We start from the raw sequence: 18,078 nt of genomic DNA, 5'->3' as shown, positions 1-18,078 counted from the left end.
CAATCATCAAGTGAATCAATTGTCAAGAATATTAGCTTACATTATATATAAATATATTACATTATATATATATATATATATATATTAATATATTTATAAAAAAATTATTCACATACTTCCACATATTTTCTATTATTTCAATTTCATTGGAAAGATGACACATTTCAATTATTACTTGTAACATATATGTGATAAGAGATACCAAGGAATAAACAAAGAGATACATTAAAGTAAATTTAATTTATTCGAGCTAATTTTATTTTCGGACCACTATGGCGTTTATTTAGTAGGATCCGTTTAGAAAAGCCAGATTTGTGAAACCCAAAACGTATGAGAGTTTCTATTTCTAATCATGCACTTGTAAAATCGTTAAATCTATTTTATCAAATTTTCCTCGCTGAATGATTAGAAAAATTGTACGATAAAACGCCGTTAAGTCTTATCTCATACGTTGGGCTCTAACAATCTCGCGTTCCCAATTACAAATCAGAAGTTAATAATAATAATTAATAACATTAGGTACGTATATCTATTAACAATATTAAGATTCATCCACACCGCCAGGCACGCTTTATACAGCGGCAGCAATTAATTAATCGATTAAACAAGTCACCGGTTTTTATTTTATAAATCGTAGAAAATTCGATTCTAATGAAAAATGAACGCGTCGTTAAAGAGTCGTAGAACGACATACTGTTCGTTCATTAATAACAGATAAACGCAGAACGATCTCAATGGAGCTGATTGCTATATTTGAGTCACGAGACATGCGAGATACGATATTGCGGTAATTATAGAAAACGGTAACTTATGGGATCGCGTCGGTGCTTTCGCATGTTCGTGACTTGTATATCATACATTATAGATCATTTCATTTCGAGAAGAGTAAATATTTCAGTCTTTCGAATATGTATCAAATCAAAAAAACCTTTTAGCAAAAAATATAATCATAGAAAGAGTTGCTGCTCTCTATATTCTCGTTTTTCGTTACAGTTTTATATAATTTTTCCCCGCGACTTTTATATATTTTATTTTTATTACAATCATATGCATTCTGAAATGTTTGATATTTCAAACAACTCGACTCGATATAGATTTCATTTCTATGATAAATCTCGTTTTGTATTAACGATGGAACTTTTTGACTCATTATTTCTTTATTTTTATTTTAATACGAGCCGACAACATTACACAAATTTCTTCTATTTCAAGATAAACTTTTTACAGCAATCTTTCATGACACAATTGTATATTAATTGGGGTATATTTAAAGGTAGATGAAAAAAATTGGAGAGACGCGGCATACCGTTACAAACGTCATGAGTAATTGAAGAAAAAACGATACCATTCACTAACTCACCCACCCGTTATTACGAAAATTACAAGTGCTCATTCTATCATTATATGTAAGTTGTCGATAAACATTTACATCATTATGTACAGAGTATTATACAATAAAATGGGAAACACAGAGAATAAAAATGATGATATAATAATGTGATGATCAACAAATCATCCATAATAATATTAATATTTTATACATGTGTTGTGTGGAAGGGATGTGTATATATGTATATAATATATACATACATACATATCCTCTGTCTAAACTATTAACGTATGATGTAGTTCAAGAGAAAAGCTTTTAGCTTAATTTTTATTTGCATCAAATAATGCGATATAAATGAAAGAATAAAATCATAATTTAAACTGTAAATAAAGAAGACAATAAATTAGCAAAGTTATAACAAAATTTTCTGATATATGTAAAATTTCACATACAACGCAATTATATTTTTACCTGATTAAACAAATATTTGAAATTATATGTATAATCCATTTAACAAAGTTGTACAAATTGATTCTTTGAATGCAAATAACGCTAATAAAAATAACACAAAAAGTAATAAAACAAGTTAAACTACAAATAAAATATCGTAATTATTATTAGAGACGTAATTATTATTAGAGATATTTAATGATATGAAGAAAAATATATAGAATAAAAGTTGTTTCTTTAAAGATTTTATAATTGTTGAAAATTCACAACATCTCTTCTAAACCATGGAAACAAGTGAAAAATATTTTTGGTCTATAAATCTTCAGCAATCAGCAATGATTATTCGTATAATATATATAATGTGTAATGTCATCGATTAAAAAATCGCACTGTCCTAGTTGAATCATTATTTCACAAATAATTATTTTTTAATTATAAGACTCAATAATTTTTCGTTAGACTAATTACCGTATAATTACCGTATAACTTTTTTCTATCAAAATAAAATAAAAATATGTATCTTTTTACAAAAAAATAAAAAAAAAGAAAAATTCTTTTCCATTATAAAGTACAATAAACACGCTACTTATAAATTAAATAGCAATAAAATGTGGCAAAACAGTTGGTGTTAACATATTGACAATTACTAAGTTTTATACACCTAATTTCCTTATTTGTAAAAAAAAACAATAAAAAAAACATTTGCGAAGCTTGATTCATAAATACAGCCGTATTACAGCAGACAAGAAATAGAGCAATTAGCATAATATTAATATTGATTCCGTAACTCTCCGATTTTTCTTCTGTCATATATGTAAAATAAGGATAGCTCTAATGTACTTAATATAGCTTTTTTTCCCTAAAATGTATATACACATATATCTAACAATAAGATATAAAATATTTGTATAATACACCTAATATAAAATATCAGGACAATGCGATTTTCTCCGACGACAAGTTTCTCCTTTACACCGGTAATCATTATAAACACTGGTATCTAAAGCGTAAAACAAAATAGACGGTGAATCGTCTTAAAGGTACCAAGTTTCTTTCCCTCTAAATATTCTCTCGGAATCGACACGCGCATATATTGCCGCGTGTGCAATGTTCTCTTCTAATTTATTGTTAATCTTTTGTACAAGTGTGTATGGGAGGGGGAAGGAGGTTTAAACAGTAAGGAGCGGAAAAGGCAGAGGATGAAATATCATTTGGCAGTTCGGTATTTGTTGGATATAAGTCAGACTCTTCGACGGTTCGATGACCCAGTTGCAACCTCGATAGTACAAATTAATTATCAAGAAGAGATCAGGAGTGACATTTAAAATCGTCGCCCGGAAATATAGCTGGCAATGGATATGAATATGTGTAAAGAGGAAAAATATCTTTTTATTGAATAACATTCAAATGTATTGATTTTAATATTATGATTCGATACGAATTAATTTTTAAATCTTCTTTATATGTATTTTCTCTGCTAAATATACATGTGAATCAAGAGAAATTTGTTCTGTAAGAGAGAGAGAGGATTTATTTTCTGTGATATTTAATGCTTAATCCTAAAACTCAGTTTTAATGTCCATAAAACATATAAAGCTGGTGTTTTTTTTTTAACACGCATGAGACAAAGATATTTTTCCTTATTTAAGAGCGACTGCAGTTCGCTGTGAAAACAAAACGTATATTACTATTTTATTTGTTTCTCTTGTTTTAGTTAATACTCGGTCAGGTATTGGCACAGACAGTTGTACTAGCAGTATATGTATGGAAATAGCTGCAAGGGATATAACGGTCGAGCTTGTGGCGTTTTATTGATAGATATGTGCACATCAAGCACAGTATGTTAAAAACGTCACCAATGCACAGACTATCATTATTTACGTATGATAAATTAACCTACGTGTCATAACAGGAATGTATGGGAACGAGCAAAGAAACTCCGTTTTCGGAGCGACAGTTCGTTAGAACCTGTACGATGTACTCATAGTATTGCCGGAAACTAGTGCGCTTCCGATTTATAACTGAGTAAAAAATTCTTACATACAAACTTTTGTTTGTTAAATCTAGAATGAAACTTATTAGATAAAGGTCAAGTTTAAAAATTTCTCAAGATTAAATCCTTGCCCTCGAAACTTCGTACTTATCCTAAAAAAAAAGTTAGGAAATATAAGATACCTAACTAAGATAGCTCTTCAGTCTTACTTCTATTTCCGCAATAACTGAAAATATGGAACAAGAAATTATTAAATCGATTTAGCTATTTAAATGTAAGTTTTTACATTTCGATGGCAAGATGTGAAAAAGAATGAAACAAGATGTCAAAAAAGGAGGATTACAATATTGATAGAAAATTGAAGATCTTCGATTCAATAATGAATTCGTCTAATATCAGTAAGTGAAAATCAAGTTCAAAACATTGAGGAATCAACAAAATTATTTAATCCATCAATAATAATCGGAAGAAAATTAACTTTTAACTTCAAGTCAAAGAGCATATAAACAAAACTATCCTAAGTAGAGTTACTTGAAGATAAAATGAATAAAAGTGATGTCTCTAATTTCAATCTTAATTAATCATTAACTATTAGTCGAATATTAGAGTCTCAGTCTTTTAGTGAATTGTAATCCGCGACGAGCGTATCATGTCACTCCATTACAATCAAATTATACGATTCGTTACTTTTGTCTCATCTTGTCTGCCAGAAAAATAATATTTCCTAAATGGACAATTTAGTTTTTAAAGACACATTTTGTCTATCTATGTCCATACATTTTCATTTGTGTTGAAGTGCAGATTGTTCTTAATTTACAGTTCAAAAAAGTAATTTAAGTATGTTAAATAATAATAATATTGCAATTTCAAAATATGTGTGATTTCAGTAATGTTTATAATGGTATATAAAATAATGTTATAGCAAGCGTAAAATATATACATGTATGCACGTACGTATAGATACACATAAATATAATTTTTAAACATTCATAAGAATAATATATTTAACATTGTATTTTAATTATTGATATCATTAAATCTCGATTCTTAGACAAAATTAAGAATTTCCTTGTTGTAACTACTTTGTTTCTCTATTAAAAAATTTAAAATTTATACAAAGATATACATAATAGTTCATATGATTAGATTACATGAGTTATATTAGTAAATTAAGAAGTATCTGCACTGATTTATATAAAGAGCTAAATATAGAGTGCGTTTTATACACATGAAAATATTGCAACTGGGTCGGAACTATTGTGACATGTAAAAACGGAAGAGGAAAATTAGTGTGACGTTCAATCGACGTCATCGGTAAAAAACAATATAAAAATACGATTACATGCTCGAAGGACCTCCTCCATTTGCTCTCTCTCTCTCTCTCTCTCTCTCTCTCTCTCTCTCTCTCTCTCTCTCTCTCTCTCTCTCTCTCTCTCTCTCTCTCTCTTTTCCCTATAATATAATAATAATTGTAACTTTGCAGACTTTTACCTTGACTATTGGATGACGAAGATTCTTATTTTCCTGCGTTCTCTCTTCTAGATTCTCTTAGATTTCACGCAACTTTATTCATCTGTTTTCTTTCACTCCAAATAAATTGTCTTTCATCTTTCTTTCTTACTTCGTCGTCAAAAGTATACACTATACATTATTACCGATATAATTAATTATTCGTGGAAGAAGAGAAGAATCTGCTCCACTCTTCGCAAATAAACAAGTAAGAAGAAACAATCTCTCCTCTTCCTCACCGATAATTATATAATTATGTTTCACGGAGAGACATTCCGCGCGTATGCATATTCGTCACATTCTCTCAATCTCGCAGTATACCAAATTTATACCTATCTCGAGCACTACGATTGCTTTTCAACTCACTGAAATACAGCGTGTATATAGATGTATATATGAAGTTTATCTGACGCTTTTTTTTAGTCTTAATTAAAAAAAAAAATGTACAAAAGAGCATTTAGAAAAGCTTTTTTTAAGCGGTATAATGCATACATTAATGCAATTCGATAGATATAGTCCAAAAAACTTAGTTAAACGCGGTTATGCCAGAAAAAACCAACTGAATATTATTATTTTTTTATCATATAACAAAACATTTTTATATTAATTTGTAATAAGAATAAGATTGTATCACATGCATGAATTAAAACATTAATAAATTATATTTACTTTAAACAGACTAAGGAATTTTTTTAGAAATTTTACCTTGTTCTTGTTTTTCAAATTTGTTATACACTATTTTATATTGAAATTTTCTTAATTTTTCTTGATGGCAGCTCAGAGCTCAGAGTCAGTGAGCTCAGAGAGCTATTATGATATAGTCCATTATAAAAAATACATTGTTAGAAGCAATGTAACAAGTGATAAACAAATTCGTTCAATAAATTATTTTAAAAATCTATAAATTATATTTGTTTTATGCCAGTTGGTTCCTTCTTGCCTATAACTACGTACGCTCTAATATATTCTTCATTTAATAGATTTACTTAATTAAAATGCTCATCTTCGCTATATTTTATCCCTTTCTTTCTTTCACGCAAAAAAATAAATTCCCGAAAAAATATAGATTCTTCAACGATTCTCTTTTTATCGAATTTGTCCTCTCGCTTCTTCTTCTTTTTCATATCAATTCTAGTTCAGCTCCCGCTTAATTCTCGCACACTTCTCATACACTCGTGTTCCTCTCATGCCACGATACACGTGCTCTTGAGTTTAAACTTCAATTTCAACTTTTTTGCGTCATAAAGAAAACAAACTTCGAGAGTCTTGCTGTACCCCTTGCGCCTCGCATCATCTTTCATGTGATTACGCAAAAATATTTGTTTTGAGCAAAACATTCGGATTCGTGTCTACTATACTAAGAGTATACATTTGTAAGATCGATAAATAAAACCGGACGATGCGCTAAAGTTCCACTATACTTTACACATGGAAGATGGACATTCTTGTTAGCAGTCCTGGCAGTAATGCATTTCCACATCCAAAATTTTGTCGATACACGCTTTCATCAATAGACTTTTCATTCTCGACAAAAAAACACCACTTCAATCCAAATTATTCAAATTTATTGAATCCATTAGCCAGTTGTCCAGTTTTTTCTATCCACCTTGTATAATCATTTTAATCGACGAACTCGGCACTCTTTTCAAAAGGAAGGCAAACTAAAAGATATGCATATTTCTTTTGTAGCACGGTATATAGTATTCTCTCCCAATATGGTTCCAGTCTCTGCACGCATTGGTAAAATAGCGAATCTCTATGATAAATTTTCGAAATTAAGATAGAAAATTGTTATCCCGTTGTAAAGGCCTTTCTCACGCCTTCAATCGTCGCGTTCAATCGGAGCTGAGCTGACACTCATCTTTAATCTCATATAATATCCCAATTATTCCCGATGAGTCGTACTCGTGCGAATGTGCCAAACATTTCATTGAAGTAATTTATTTACAAAATCGAATAAAATCAACAGTTCGGTTAATCGAATCGGTTATATTCTACTAACGGAAATATATATAATATATAATTATATATATATACGTATGTGTGTATACATATTAATATACAAATCTATTGTTACTCATTAGTATTAATTAATAAACATTGCTATAATAAATTTGTATATTTAATTATTTAGTATTTTATTAGTATTATTGTAATAAATATGCAGCAGAGTGTGCGTGCATGTATGTTTGCGCGTGTAAATTTGTGCGACGCGTAACCGAACGATCATTCGATTAACCGAATGGCACGATTTTCTATCGATCCGTTCGCTCGAAGTAACTGGTCATCGGGATTAAAGTAATCATGTTTTTTTTTTTTCTTACTGTTTGTACGCTATCAATCGTCCAAATCGACCAACGCGCTTGAAAATCCGTTCTACTTTTCCTGCTCATGGCTTGTCGTAGAGAGCCCAACTTCATCATACCAATCATACTCGTTCAATATTCTTACTCGAAAGTCGAGATCAATCTCGCATAAAGAAATCCCATAACAGACTTTCTTCGTGCGATTCCTCGGATCAATTCTCGAAGAATATCTTTTCATATTACCGAAAGTTTTATTCTATTGCATCGAGTTTTTTCGATAGCAATATAACAATCGAAATATTTTGCGTATATATACCAATCGATTTCTTAATAGTTCTTCTGTCGAAAAGTCTGGCAAAAGCTTAATCTATTTCAGGTCCTCCATTGCGCCGTAATTAGCGAGCGATTTCTTGATCCTGAGTGCGGTTAGTCTGGCGGCGGCGTTATGGTACCAACATTCTTTCATTACCTTCGACATTACCTGTAATGCCTAAATAAATAAAACAGATTGTCAATTAATGATCAATGTAATTTTACATTATATATAGATAATTACATAAATTCTCTATAGTGCTAATTATAGTTTTAAGTTGTGTAGATAAATATATGAACGCAAGTAATCAAATAGAAGAAATTATTAATTAAAGATTTATATTTATATTAATTAAAGATTAAATCAGTATGATTTATAATTTACTTTTTTATACGTAAAACAATTTTAACAATTTTATTTATTTGATGTACATTTAAATTACATATTTTTTGTCCCCAATACTTACTTCGATTGACTGCCATCGATTCGGTATCGATGGCCGTTGTCGGTCCATACACACGACTTTCCGCATTTCCTCGATAGTTGGATCGGAAGGCACCAAATCGTAAAAGGGCAGCTGATACTCATCGTGAATCCCGCCGACATTGCAACGCCTAGCGATCTCCCAAAGGATCAGGCCGAGCGCGTACACATCAGCCCTCTTGAACGAGTCGAAGTGGTTCATGTTTATCGTCTCTTCAAGAACCTGAAAGCAGAAAGCGTTTGTACGAGTTACCGAAGAGCCGCTTTCCTGATCGAGTGCGCAGGTCCACTCGAATTATCTTGGATATTTTTATTTTGGCTGATAATTATTATCTTTCCATGTATTTTTATCAAAAGTTTCTTTACTCTTAAGTATTCTTTGTCGATAAAAAGATTAAAATTATCCTCTTATTTAGTTAACTTAATTATACAATATAATTTTATTATTATTTCTCACTTCTTTTAGCAAAAACAAATAATTAACATTAAAAAAAGCTTATAAATTAAATTTTATTTAATCCCAGATTAGTCATTAAAAAAATTAATTTAATTGGTGAAACATTTTAATAAATATGCTCTTATGAGTGTAATGTACACATTGCCTATCAATATTATTAACTTATTATCGTAATCGTAATTAAAATATTTAACTTTTTTTTGTTTTTCTCGAAAATAGGTGATATAAGTTTCTTTATATCTAGAACCAAAAAAATAACTTTCATATAACAACGATAATTACTTCAGGCGCCATATATCGCTTCGTGCCGACTCTGTTATTGAGTTGAATGTCGACAGTATCCGTGATTACGTCGTGCCTAACGGCTAATCCGAGATCGCCTATGGCGCAGGTACCATTAGTCTTTACAAGGATATTTTTTGACTTCAGGTCCCGGTGAGCGATTGCCGGCTTGCCTTGCGTGCCGACTATTTCCATGTGAAGATGCGCCAAGCCGGTAGCGATCGACAAGGCCATTCTTATCATACCGTTCGTGTCGACGGTTGATCTGTTGAGGTAATCGAAGAGCGAGCCCTTCTCATGATAATCCGTTATCAGCCACAACTGTGTCCACGTACCGTTATCTTGCAAAAAGAATAAAAAACAGATTGCTTAATCCATGATTAATTCCAGAGGCTTAACTTGATTGCTATGACTTTTATAAAGCAACGTAAAAGATGATAATATATGTAATAAAATGCGATAGAGGATGTACCAATATATCAGTAATTCAATTGTCTATCCATTTGAAATATCTCTAGAAATAAAATATTTTTAAGTCAAATATTATGATTTTCCTTACAATTGTTTAATAAAATTTACTGCACCTATAATAAAAGACTGTATTACATTTTTAATTATTAAATTTTTAAAACAAGATTCTGACTTATAAAATTATTTTTAAAATTAATATAAAAAAAAAACAAGAACAAAATATGCAATGTTTTACTGACACGTAGTAAAGGCATTAAATTACGTTCTACTTTCTCGAGATTTTACCAAACTTAAATTTAAATACAGATATAATAAAATGCAATACCTTTGTTATCGGCAGCGATAAAGCCTAGAATGTTGTCATGCCTCAACATCACCGTCTGGTAGATCTCCGCTTCCCGAAACCAGGACCTCTCCTCTCGCGAACTAAAGATCTTCACGGCGACATTTTCGCCGCGCCAACGACCGCGCCAAACCTCGCCGAAGCGACCCTTTCCGATCGTCTCCACGAGCTGGATCTGGCGCGCTATGCTCCGTTGTACCAGAAGCGGCAGGCCTACTTGAGAGAGGATGGGCATTGGAGAACGTAAATTTCAGTATGATTGAAGATGACTCACGCGTCGCGTTGTTAGTGGATCATATTTGACCGAGAGACGAATAAATTAAACGTGCATATGTAACAAACACGACTTTACATCAAATATATTAGCAAATACATCAGATGTTGTATCAGATGATGATGATTTATTGATGTAAATTTCGCAGAAATTTCAGTAATTAAAGCTTATAAATTTTAACGTGACACTGACTCACATGTGCGTTACATGTTAAGACATAATATTATATTTATGTGACAAGTGTGTATGAAATACATTTAAGAAAACAGCATGAATTAAAAAATTAAAATTAAAATTAAATATTAAATTATTTTTATTTCTTTTTTATTCATAAAATCTTAATAACTTTTTAGAATTATATAAAGTAAATTTCTGTAAAAAATTAATATTTTACGTTTACAAATAGACGCATGCACGTACACCTTAATATATTTGTTAGAAAACAACAAAGGTAAAAAGAAAGTAATCAAGAAGTTATATTCAAAAATCGAGCCCGCTATTTTTAATAATATTCTAAATTGTTTATAATTTTTTTTAAATTATTTTCTAAATAATTATTGATAAATGCATTTGCTTATAATATAAAATAAACCAAGTATATTTTCATGAGAGAATTTTTATTTTATTTTAAGTAATTCTATGAAGATTCAAGATTTGTTATTGCCTTTTAACTTATCATTCAATGATATCGAATGATCAACTTTAATTTAGTTTGACCTACCCGAGCCGCTACCGCTCGTAGTCATCTCCAACATGTCCCTGATGGTGACGCCGCCCAAAATCGGCCGATCCGGAGCCTCCAAAGAATCGTCCGGGAAGTGTCTGGCCGGTCTCTTTTTGGTCATGTGTATGTGGTAGATAACCATAACGATCACGCAGATCGCACATATTGGCAGTGCTATCGTCAGGGTCATTTTCCAGGTGACCCATGTCGCATCGTCACCGCTGGACGACACTTTTAATAACAGATATGTCCGGTTATTATTTGCATGTGGAAAGCACTGACGGAGAAACGTTAATTTCAACCGCAGTGCATTATGCTTAAATGATGCCGTATGCCATACGTCATTATTATGCCAGAGGTATTCAATTCGTGACACGCATACTCCCGGATGCATGCCACGCACTGTGTCTTCAAGGTTTGTGGGCAAATAAATGCAAAAAATTTGTCTTAAATGCGGTTCCATTATGTAACGTAGCAAAAAACTTGTGACTCTTTACATATTGCCCACTTTTGTCAATGATTACATAGTATTATACCTATGACAAACTGTTTTTTTCTTCTTTTTAATTAACATTTATATTCGTACACGAAAGTTGAATACCACTGACTTTGAAAGCGAAAAACTTCGTGGGAGTACATTGATCGGGATCAGTATTGCATCGTTGATTCGAAAGCAAGCAAGCGCAAGCAGATTTTAAAAAGAGAGAGCCGAAAGATGTAGACATTCAACGGAAAGCGAAAAATGCAAAGACGGATGCAACAAAATGCTAGCAAAATAAAGAAAATAAAGCGATTCACATTTTCGATAGCAAACAAATACTTTAAACGTTACACAAATACATTGAACAAAAATATTAAACAAATTTAAGAGGAACATAATGCAATGTGGACAAGATTTTGAGCGATTTTTATGCAGATTATTTCATCGATAACTTAATTCATGGTCGAGCCTCTGACAGGTCATGGCTGAAAAAAAATTTTTTTTATTCTATTAAAAAATCAATCGTGCATAAACGTATGATTGCATCTCGATAATTCACCATTATCTTAATTGTTAATTTCGATTTTTATATGAATCTTGTGAGACAAACTAAATAAGTTTTTCTAGCGACCTTGAATCTTATACTTTTCAAACTTTTGACAGAGATTAATGGTGCAAATTATGAACATACAAAAACAATCGTTCGTCGGGGTTTTTATCTTCATTTATGCTTGGAACGGACGATGTTTTGTTCATGTTTGAAGCCCCGTTCATAGAATCTCTAATGGTAAATTCGTAGTAATCTCTTTGTTATACGTGATACAGCAATTAAATTCACGTCGTGATAGATTACATTATAGATAGATGTTTTTTTACAGCGTCTTATCGAGACATTTGCATGTTAAGCACGTAATTGGACTTACCTGTGATTGTAAAGTTGAAGAACACGCCAAGAACATATTTTTTCTCCAAGAACCACACAAATGCTGTTAATCGGTCATTCATTGAAAAACCACATAAGTAATGTTAAAGAATATCCGAAAGAGCCAATCAAATTGTCAGGATATAACATCGAACAAGAAATTATTTAAAAATAAGTTGTTCATTTCAATGCATGTTAATTCAAATATTTATAAAATTCACATTGAATAAATAAAATTCATATAAAATGAATCACAGAATTTCGTAAATTCTCGAAAGAATTAATTTACTAATAAGTACATTTATAAATATATGTATAAGAAGAAATTTTTCATAAAGATAAAGCATAAACGTCCTATAATTAAAATATTTCTTAATAAATACAGAGACAATTTTGGTAATTTATACAAGACCAATAAATATACATATAATACTTAATATTAATATAATATGTATAAAATACAATATGTAATATAAAAGTTTAAAAAATTGTGACATTATTTACAAGTAAATTTCCACCAAGAAAGATTATTTTTAAAAATTATATGCATTTAAACTTAATTATAAAATATTTCATACATATAAATAATTAAACCCTATACGTGCGATATAAATTAATAACTTTTCCAACATTACTAAAACTCCCAAAAAGCTGTTCTTGTGTTAAAATGATCAATGCAGAGATATCAAGAGATATCACTCCACAGAATGTAAGGAATATGGAAATGAATAAAATTCGAATAAACCAAAGCAAACAACTGCGATTAATCGTGGAATCGAACAGCTGGAAAATTTAATTGGTAAGGGTTATCTATGAATATGCAGGTAGAATCACAATATAATTGAATATGGATTCTTATGAAGATTTCAATACGATGTGACAGCCAACACAGTGAGAAACGATTGACTGATGAATGATCGCATGTCCAACGATGATTTTCCCAATAACAATGAGGGATAATACGAGTGTGCACTTTGCTGACATTATAAAAAAGTATCGTTCGCTAAAGTACGTCTTTTAAATAATAATTTTATAGTTGGCTGTTTCGTTGCATAATGTTTATAAGTTTTTGCAGACAATCAACACAAACTCATAGAAGTACAGAATGATTATAAGAACTAAGATATTTTCTATATAAAATATTTTGAATATAATTATAAATATTTTATATTAAAAATAGACATAAGTATAATTAACTATTATTTTAATAATATATAAATATTTTTAAAAAGAAAAACATTAAGAAATATCAAATATTAAAGTAAAAATTTTATTACTACATATAATTCTTTTAAGGGAGACTATTTCGTTGTATGTATGATACATGTATTGAAATAAAATCATCAAATTTAATAGATTTGTTCATCATTTTTAAAAATACTTTGGACTTCAAAAATATATAAAATATAAGAAATATGAGATATCGCTTATTATCCAATTAGAACGTTATTGTTCTTTTATACTTAATCAATTTTTTACTTAACTTTATTTAATAATAAAACTTCTTAATAATATATTAACATCAAACATAAAACAGGTTTATTACAAAATTGATAATATAATATGTTTCAATATTAACAATGTAATAGATTAATGCGAAAATATCTTCTCCGTATGTCGCCGATAAATCCTCGTCGAAGCTGATTAAACCGCCACGTGAACGTCGAATTCCATAAGCGAACACATAACACGCATCTCGTGCCAATATCAAACTGCTGCTGTGCAGATACTCGCCGATAAATGGCCGTACTCGCGGATTTATTGGGGCACGTATAATCGATGAATATCGCTTCCAGCCTATCCTATCATCCCTTCGTTCAAATCGCGTTGCATACGCTTCGTTACTTTATATTCGCGAGGCCGGACTATTCCATTCGCGCTGGCAAATTGCATTCACGTTCATCCGTTATTCGCCATCAAAATTTGGTATATAGATATCAACGTTCTCCACAGAATTCTATACATTTACATTATATGTCTAACAGTGCGAATTATACATATATGTACAATAACTGATAACTTCGTTTTTTTTGTAATCATAGGGCAACTATTAATCGGTTCTTCCCATTCTACATATTTTCAATTGATTTAAGTTATTAGTAGTATACAAAAATTTTAATATAGTTAATTAGATTTGATCTCGCCTTTTATTGTATCTGAATTTGTAATCAAAACTTTAAGCCAAAAAAAAAAAATTGAATGACAATCGGAAAGCTTAGACCGATAAAAATCTTACATATAAAATTCTGCTATGTGAAATGTTATTTTGCGAAACTGATTATTTTCAACGAAATATATGTATATTATTGAAGTTATTTTATCTTACAATAAAAATGCTATTATTATTTGTATGGTTTATATAAATAAATATTTGGAATAATAAAAATTATATACTATATCTATAATTTTACATTGTTTAATTTAAAAGTTTTTAAATAATATGCAAAGTTACAAAAATGTGTTAATATGTTAATGAGAAGCATTCTAGAATTTAACATACTCTAGTTACATACAAAATATAGATAACACGAATCAAGAGAGGAATGCCCTCGGTTTTTTATCAGATTTTTTCAACGTTGCAAAATGCATCGGTACACGACCTGTTATTATCTTATCTGCACGTAACATATACGAGGGTTATCTGCATCCCTTCTTTATGAACAGGAGATGCACGCGATATATGAGCGCAAGATACAATGACATCACACATATACATACATTTAAAATTCAGTAAAAAGACAACTTTTAATTAAATTAAAAAAGTTCAGTTTTCTTTATGTAAAAATAAATAATAAAATATTTAAATTAATAATTTAAAATATATTGTTTGACTAAAATAAGATTATTTTTAAATAAATAATTTTCTGCGAGATATTATTTAAATCAAAATGTTCCATGTGATGAATATAAGACATTTCAGATATGATATATATCTTATATCAAATGCGTTATATATATATATATATATATATATATATAATCTTTTTAAACGCGCTAAAGATGATGTGCATGTGCATTGCATAATTTAAATATATTTTGCATTATGTAACGAAACAGCATCATTCTGTAGCAACAATATAATGTCGAATTCTATTGCAATAAAAAGTCGTCTTAAGCGAAAAAAAAACACGATAAATGTGATCGTGATAAAGAAAATTGTCGGTCGATGGCAACCAGTCCGTTCCTTGTCTTGTCAACTTGGCACAAGCAAGATAAATAGCGAAAACGTGAAACGTGGGAAATACAGAGGAGACAGAGGTGTGAAAAGTGCGCGCCCAGACAATTCACAAAAGCGTAGAAAATCGATAATCGATACCCCCCGTTTCTCTCATCATTGTCACACGCGTGCCATACCAAGGTCGCCATCAGAAAAATTCTTTTCCCCGTTAATTCTCAAGTCGAAAAAGATTTTCAAAACGAAAAGCTAAAACGCTACATTTCGAACAAAATGACAGATTTACATATTTGATAAAAAAGAGAAAATACGTGTTTAACTAAAATAAACTATAATAGAGAAAAAAAGGGCGAAAGAAATAAAAATGTCATAAAATAATTCTAAGAATCTTACTTATAATTGTTGCAAAACACTTAATCTGTCAAAAGAAAAAAAACGTATATTAAAAAATAATAGATTTACATTTCCCTTATAAATCTGCCATTAATATTCCAAGTGCCATTGAAATACAATTAGAGTTTAAAAAAAAGTTTTACACACTGCATTGCTTGAAAGAATTCAATGGCTATTTAAATTTGTTTCTTCCTCGCTTTCCGGGAACTCGAAGTCTTTTCCTCGTTGTATCGCTGAACGCACGAATCAAGAGTTTCAAATACGTAAGTTGTTATATAAGTTGTTGATATAATACGCGCGAAAAGTTACCGAATCATCATGAAACAAAGAAATAGAAAATTAATATTCAAAAACTTCAATATCGATTGTAGAAAACTCAATGTGTCAACAAAATACCGATAAGTTATACTTTTTTTTCAAACCTAATGTAAACCGCTTTTGTTATCAACACATTCTTAATTATAATGGAAAAAAAACGTTCAATATTCATTCAATAGATTATTTATTTATTTTTTGTTGCGCGGAATTACACATAATAGCTGCTGTTAACTATCTGTGTAAAAATCACCTCGTTACTACTCAATGATTACAGAAATAAAAGCTATCGCTGGCATCATTTATCACGGACAGCTGATTTATTTAGAACAAAAAAGGCAGAAAATGCATCCAATTAGATATCGCTCTCTACTTCAAATATTATCTACGTTACAAAAGAAGCGATAAAAATTGTCTATTAAAATATTAAAAATATACAAATTAACAATTTAAATAATCAGAGTAAAAATCTTCATTGATAGCAATTTATGGTGGACATATTTCTTTTTTCATTTATTCTTTTTGTTAAAAATTAACTCTTTCTATTTTAGATCGATATTACATTCGATTGTTTAACCGAATTCCGCCATTGAGTCCTTCGAGTTTATTGACGAGTTTATTTTCACGAGAATCTTTCGGGGAAATGAACTTTGCGACCAAAGCAACCTTGGAGGCGAGGAATTTCGCGGCAGTCGCTTTAGCTGCGATTTATTGTACCTCCTCCGAGGTGGCTCGCGAAGCGAGAATACGGCCGACCTCTGGACTCGTGAGTAGGAAAAGAGGGCCTTAGATCGCGATTGCAGTAGTCGGAATGATCACAACATGCGATCACGAATTCGATGCCATCTGGACCGCGTAGTGTACTGTTCGTGGTGCACCAGACCGAGTACTCGGGATCCGGAAAGAAGTTCATCTTATTGTAACACCTGGGAAAATAATTTACATGACGAATACTGCCGCGGACCAGACTGCAATGTTCACATCGCCAAAAAGCGTTTTCCATGTCTGCTGTAAAGATGTAGAGGTCGCGGACAAAACGTATTAGCGGATTATTGAAGGTAAGATTTTACAGTGAAACAGTATCTGATTATAAGAAATATACACAGAGACACAGAAATGCTAAGTCTTTATAAATTGATTGAATATATTATGCAAAATTTAATAAGCTGTGGAAAAGTGATTAGTGTACATCTAGATTTGATTGCATCGATTGTCGTTTAGGTACAATCTTACCTTAATTAATATGATAACTGAAAATATTATGTCGAACGTTACACATTTTACTATATTTTATTATATAACGTTACACAACTTGAAACATTAAACAGTTTAAAAAGAAAAAATATAATTATGCTATGTAAATCGAGAAGAATTAATCGATGCAATTAAATCTTTAAAAAAGCCTAAATGTCTAAAAAATTTATAAAAATACTATAAAATTAACAATAAGCATATTTTCAAAAAATCTGTTTATCATTAACAGTAATATATAATAGTACTTTTCTATTAAAATATAAACATCAAAATTGCGGACTAAAAATTATCAAATTTTCCTATATATTCCTTACATGTAAATATATACGTGGATTAATATGGTAATCTCTCATCAAGTGTTTTTAATAACTTCTTGAAGAAGTTAAAGAAATATGTATATACACAATGTTTTGTTTAAAATATGCATCACATTCTACAGCATATTAAGATAAATTTAATCTGATAAATTTAAAAACAATTTTTATCGATACAACATTTGATAAGATTGTTATCTTTTTTCTTTCACAAATTAACAATTCATAAACATTTTTATAATAAATCTTAAATATTTGTCTAAATAAAATCTATTTAAAAAGGAGTTTA

The 18,078-nt window shown here is 30.2% G+C and overlaps 1 protein-coding gene across 5 annotated transcripts in view; it reads right to left on the bottom strand.

Annotated features, from left to right (window-relative positions):
* Window positions 1–225: 225 nt before the first annotated feature.
* Babo (TGF-beta receptor type-1 babo) overlaps window positions 226–18,078 on the bottom strand; it is a 40,857-nt gene continuing 23,004 nt past the window's right edge. For 3 of the 5 annotated variants that reach the window (XM_072889074.1, XM_072889075.1, XM_072889076.1), the window contains 5 exons: window positions 10,933–11,166; window positions 9,920–10,153; window positions 9,124–9,464; window positions 8,368–8,607; window positions 226–8,078 (listed from right to left, as the gene is read on the bottom strand). In XM_072889074.1, coding sequence (XP_072745175.1) covers window positions 7,956–8,078; window positions 8,368–8,607; window positions 9,124–9,464; window positions 9,920–10,153; window positions 10,933–11,166 — 1,172 coding nt within the window. In that variant the 3' untranslated portion in view covers window positions 226–7,955. Of the gene's footprint in view, window positions 8,079–8,367; window positions 8,608–9,123; window positions 9,465–9,919; window positions 10,154–10,932; window positions 11,167–16,938; window positions 17,148–18,078 lie in introns of all 5 variants that reach the window. The other 2 variants (XM_072889073.1, XM_072889072.1) reach the window with 2 other exon arrangements.

Source organism: Anoplolepis gracilipes, chromosome 3 (genome assembly GCF_047496725.1).
Source record: "Anoplolepis gracilipes chromosome 3, ASM4749672v1, whole genome shotgun sequence".
Classification (NCBI taxonomy): Eukaryota; Metazoa; Arthropoda; class Insecta; order Hymenoptera; family Formicidae; genus Anoplolepis; species Anoplolepis gracilipes.
This window is presented reverse-complemented; position numbering and strand designations above follow the sequence as displayed.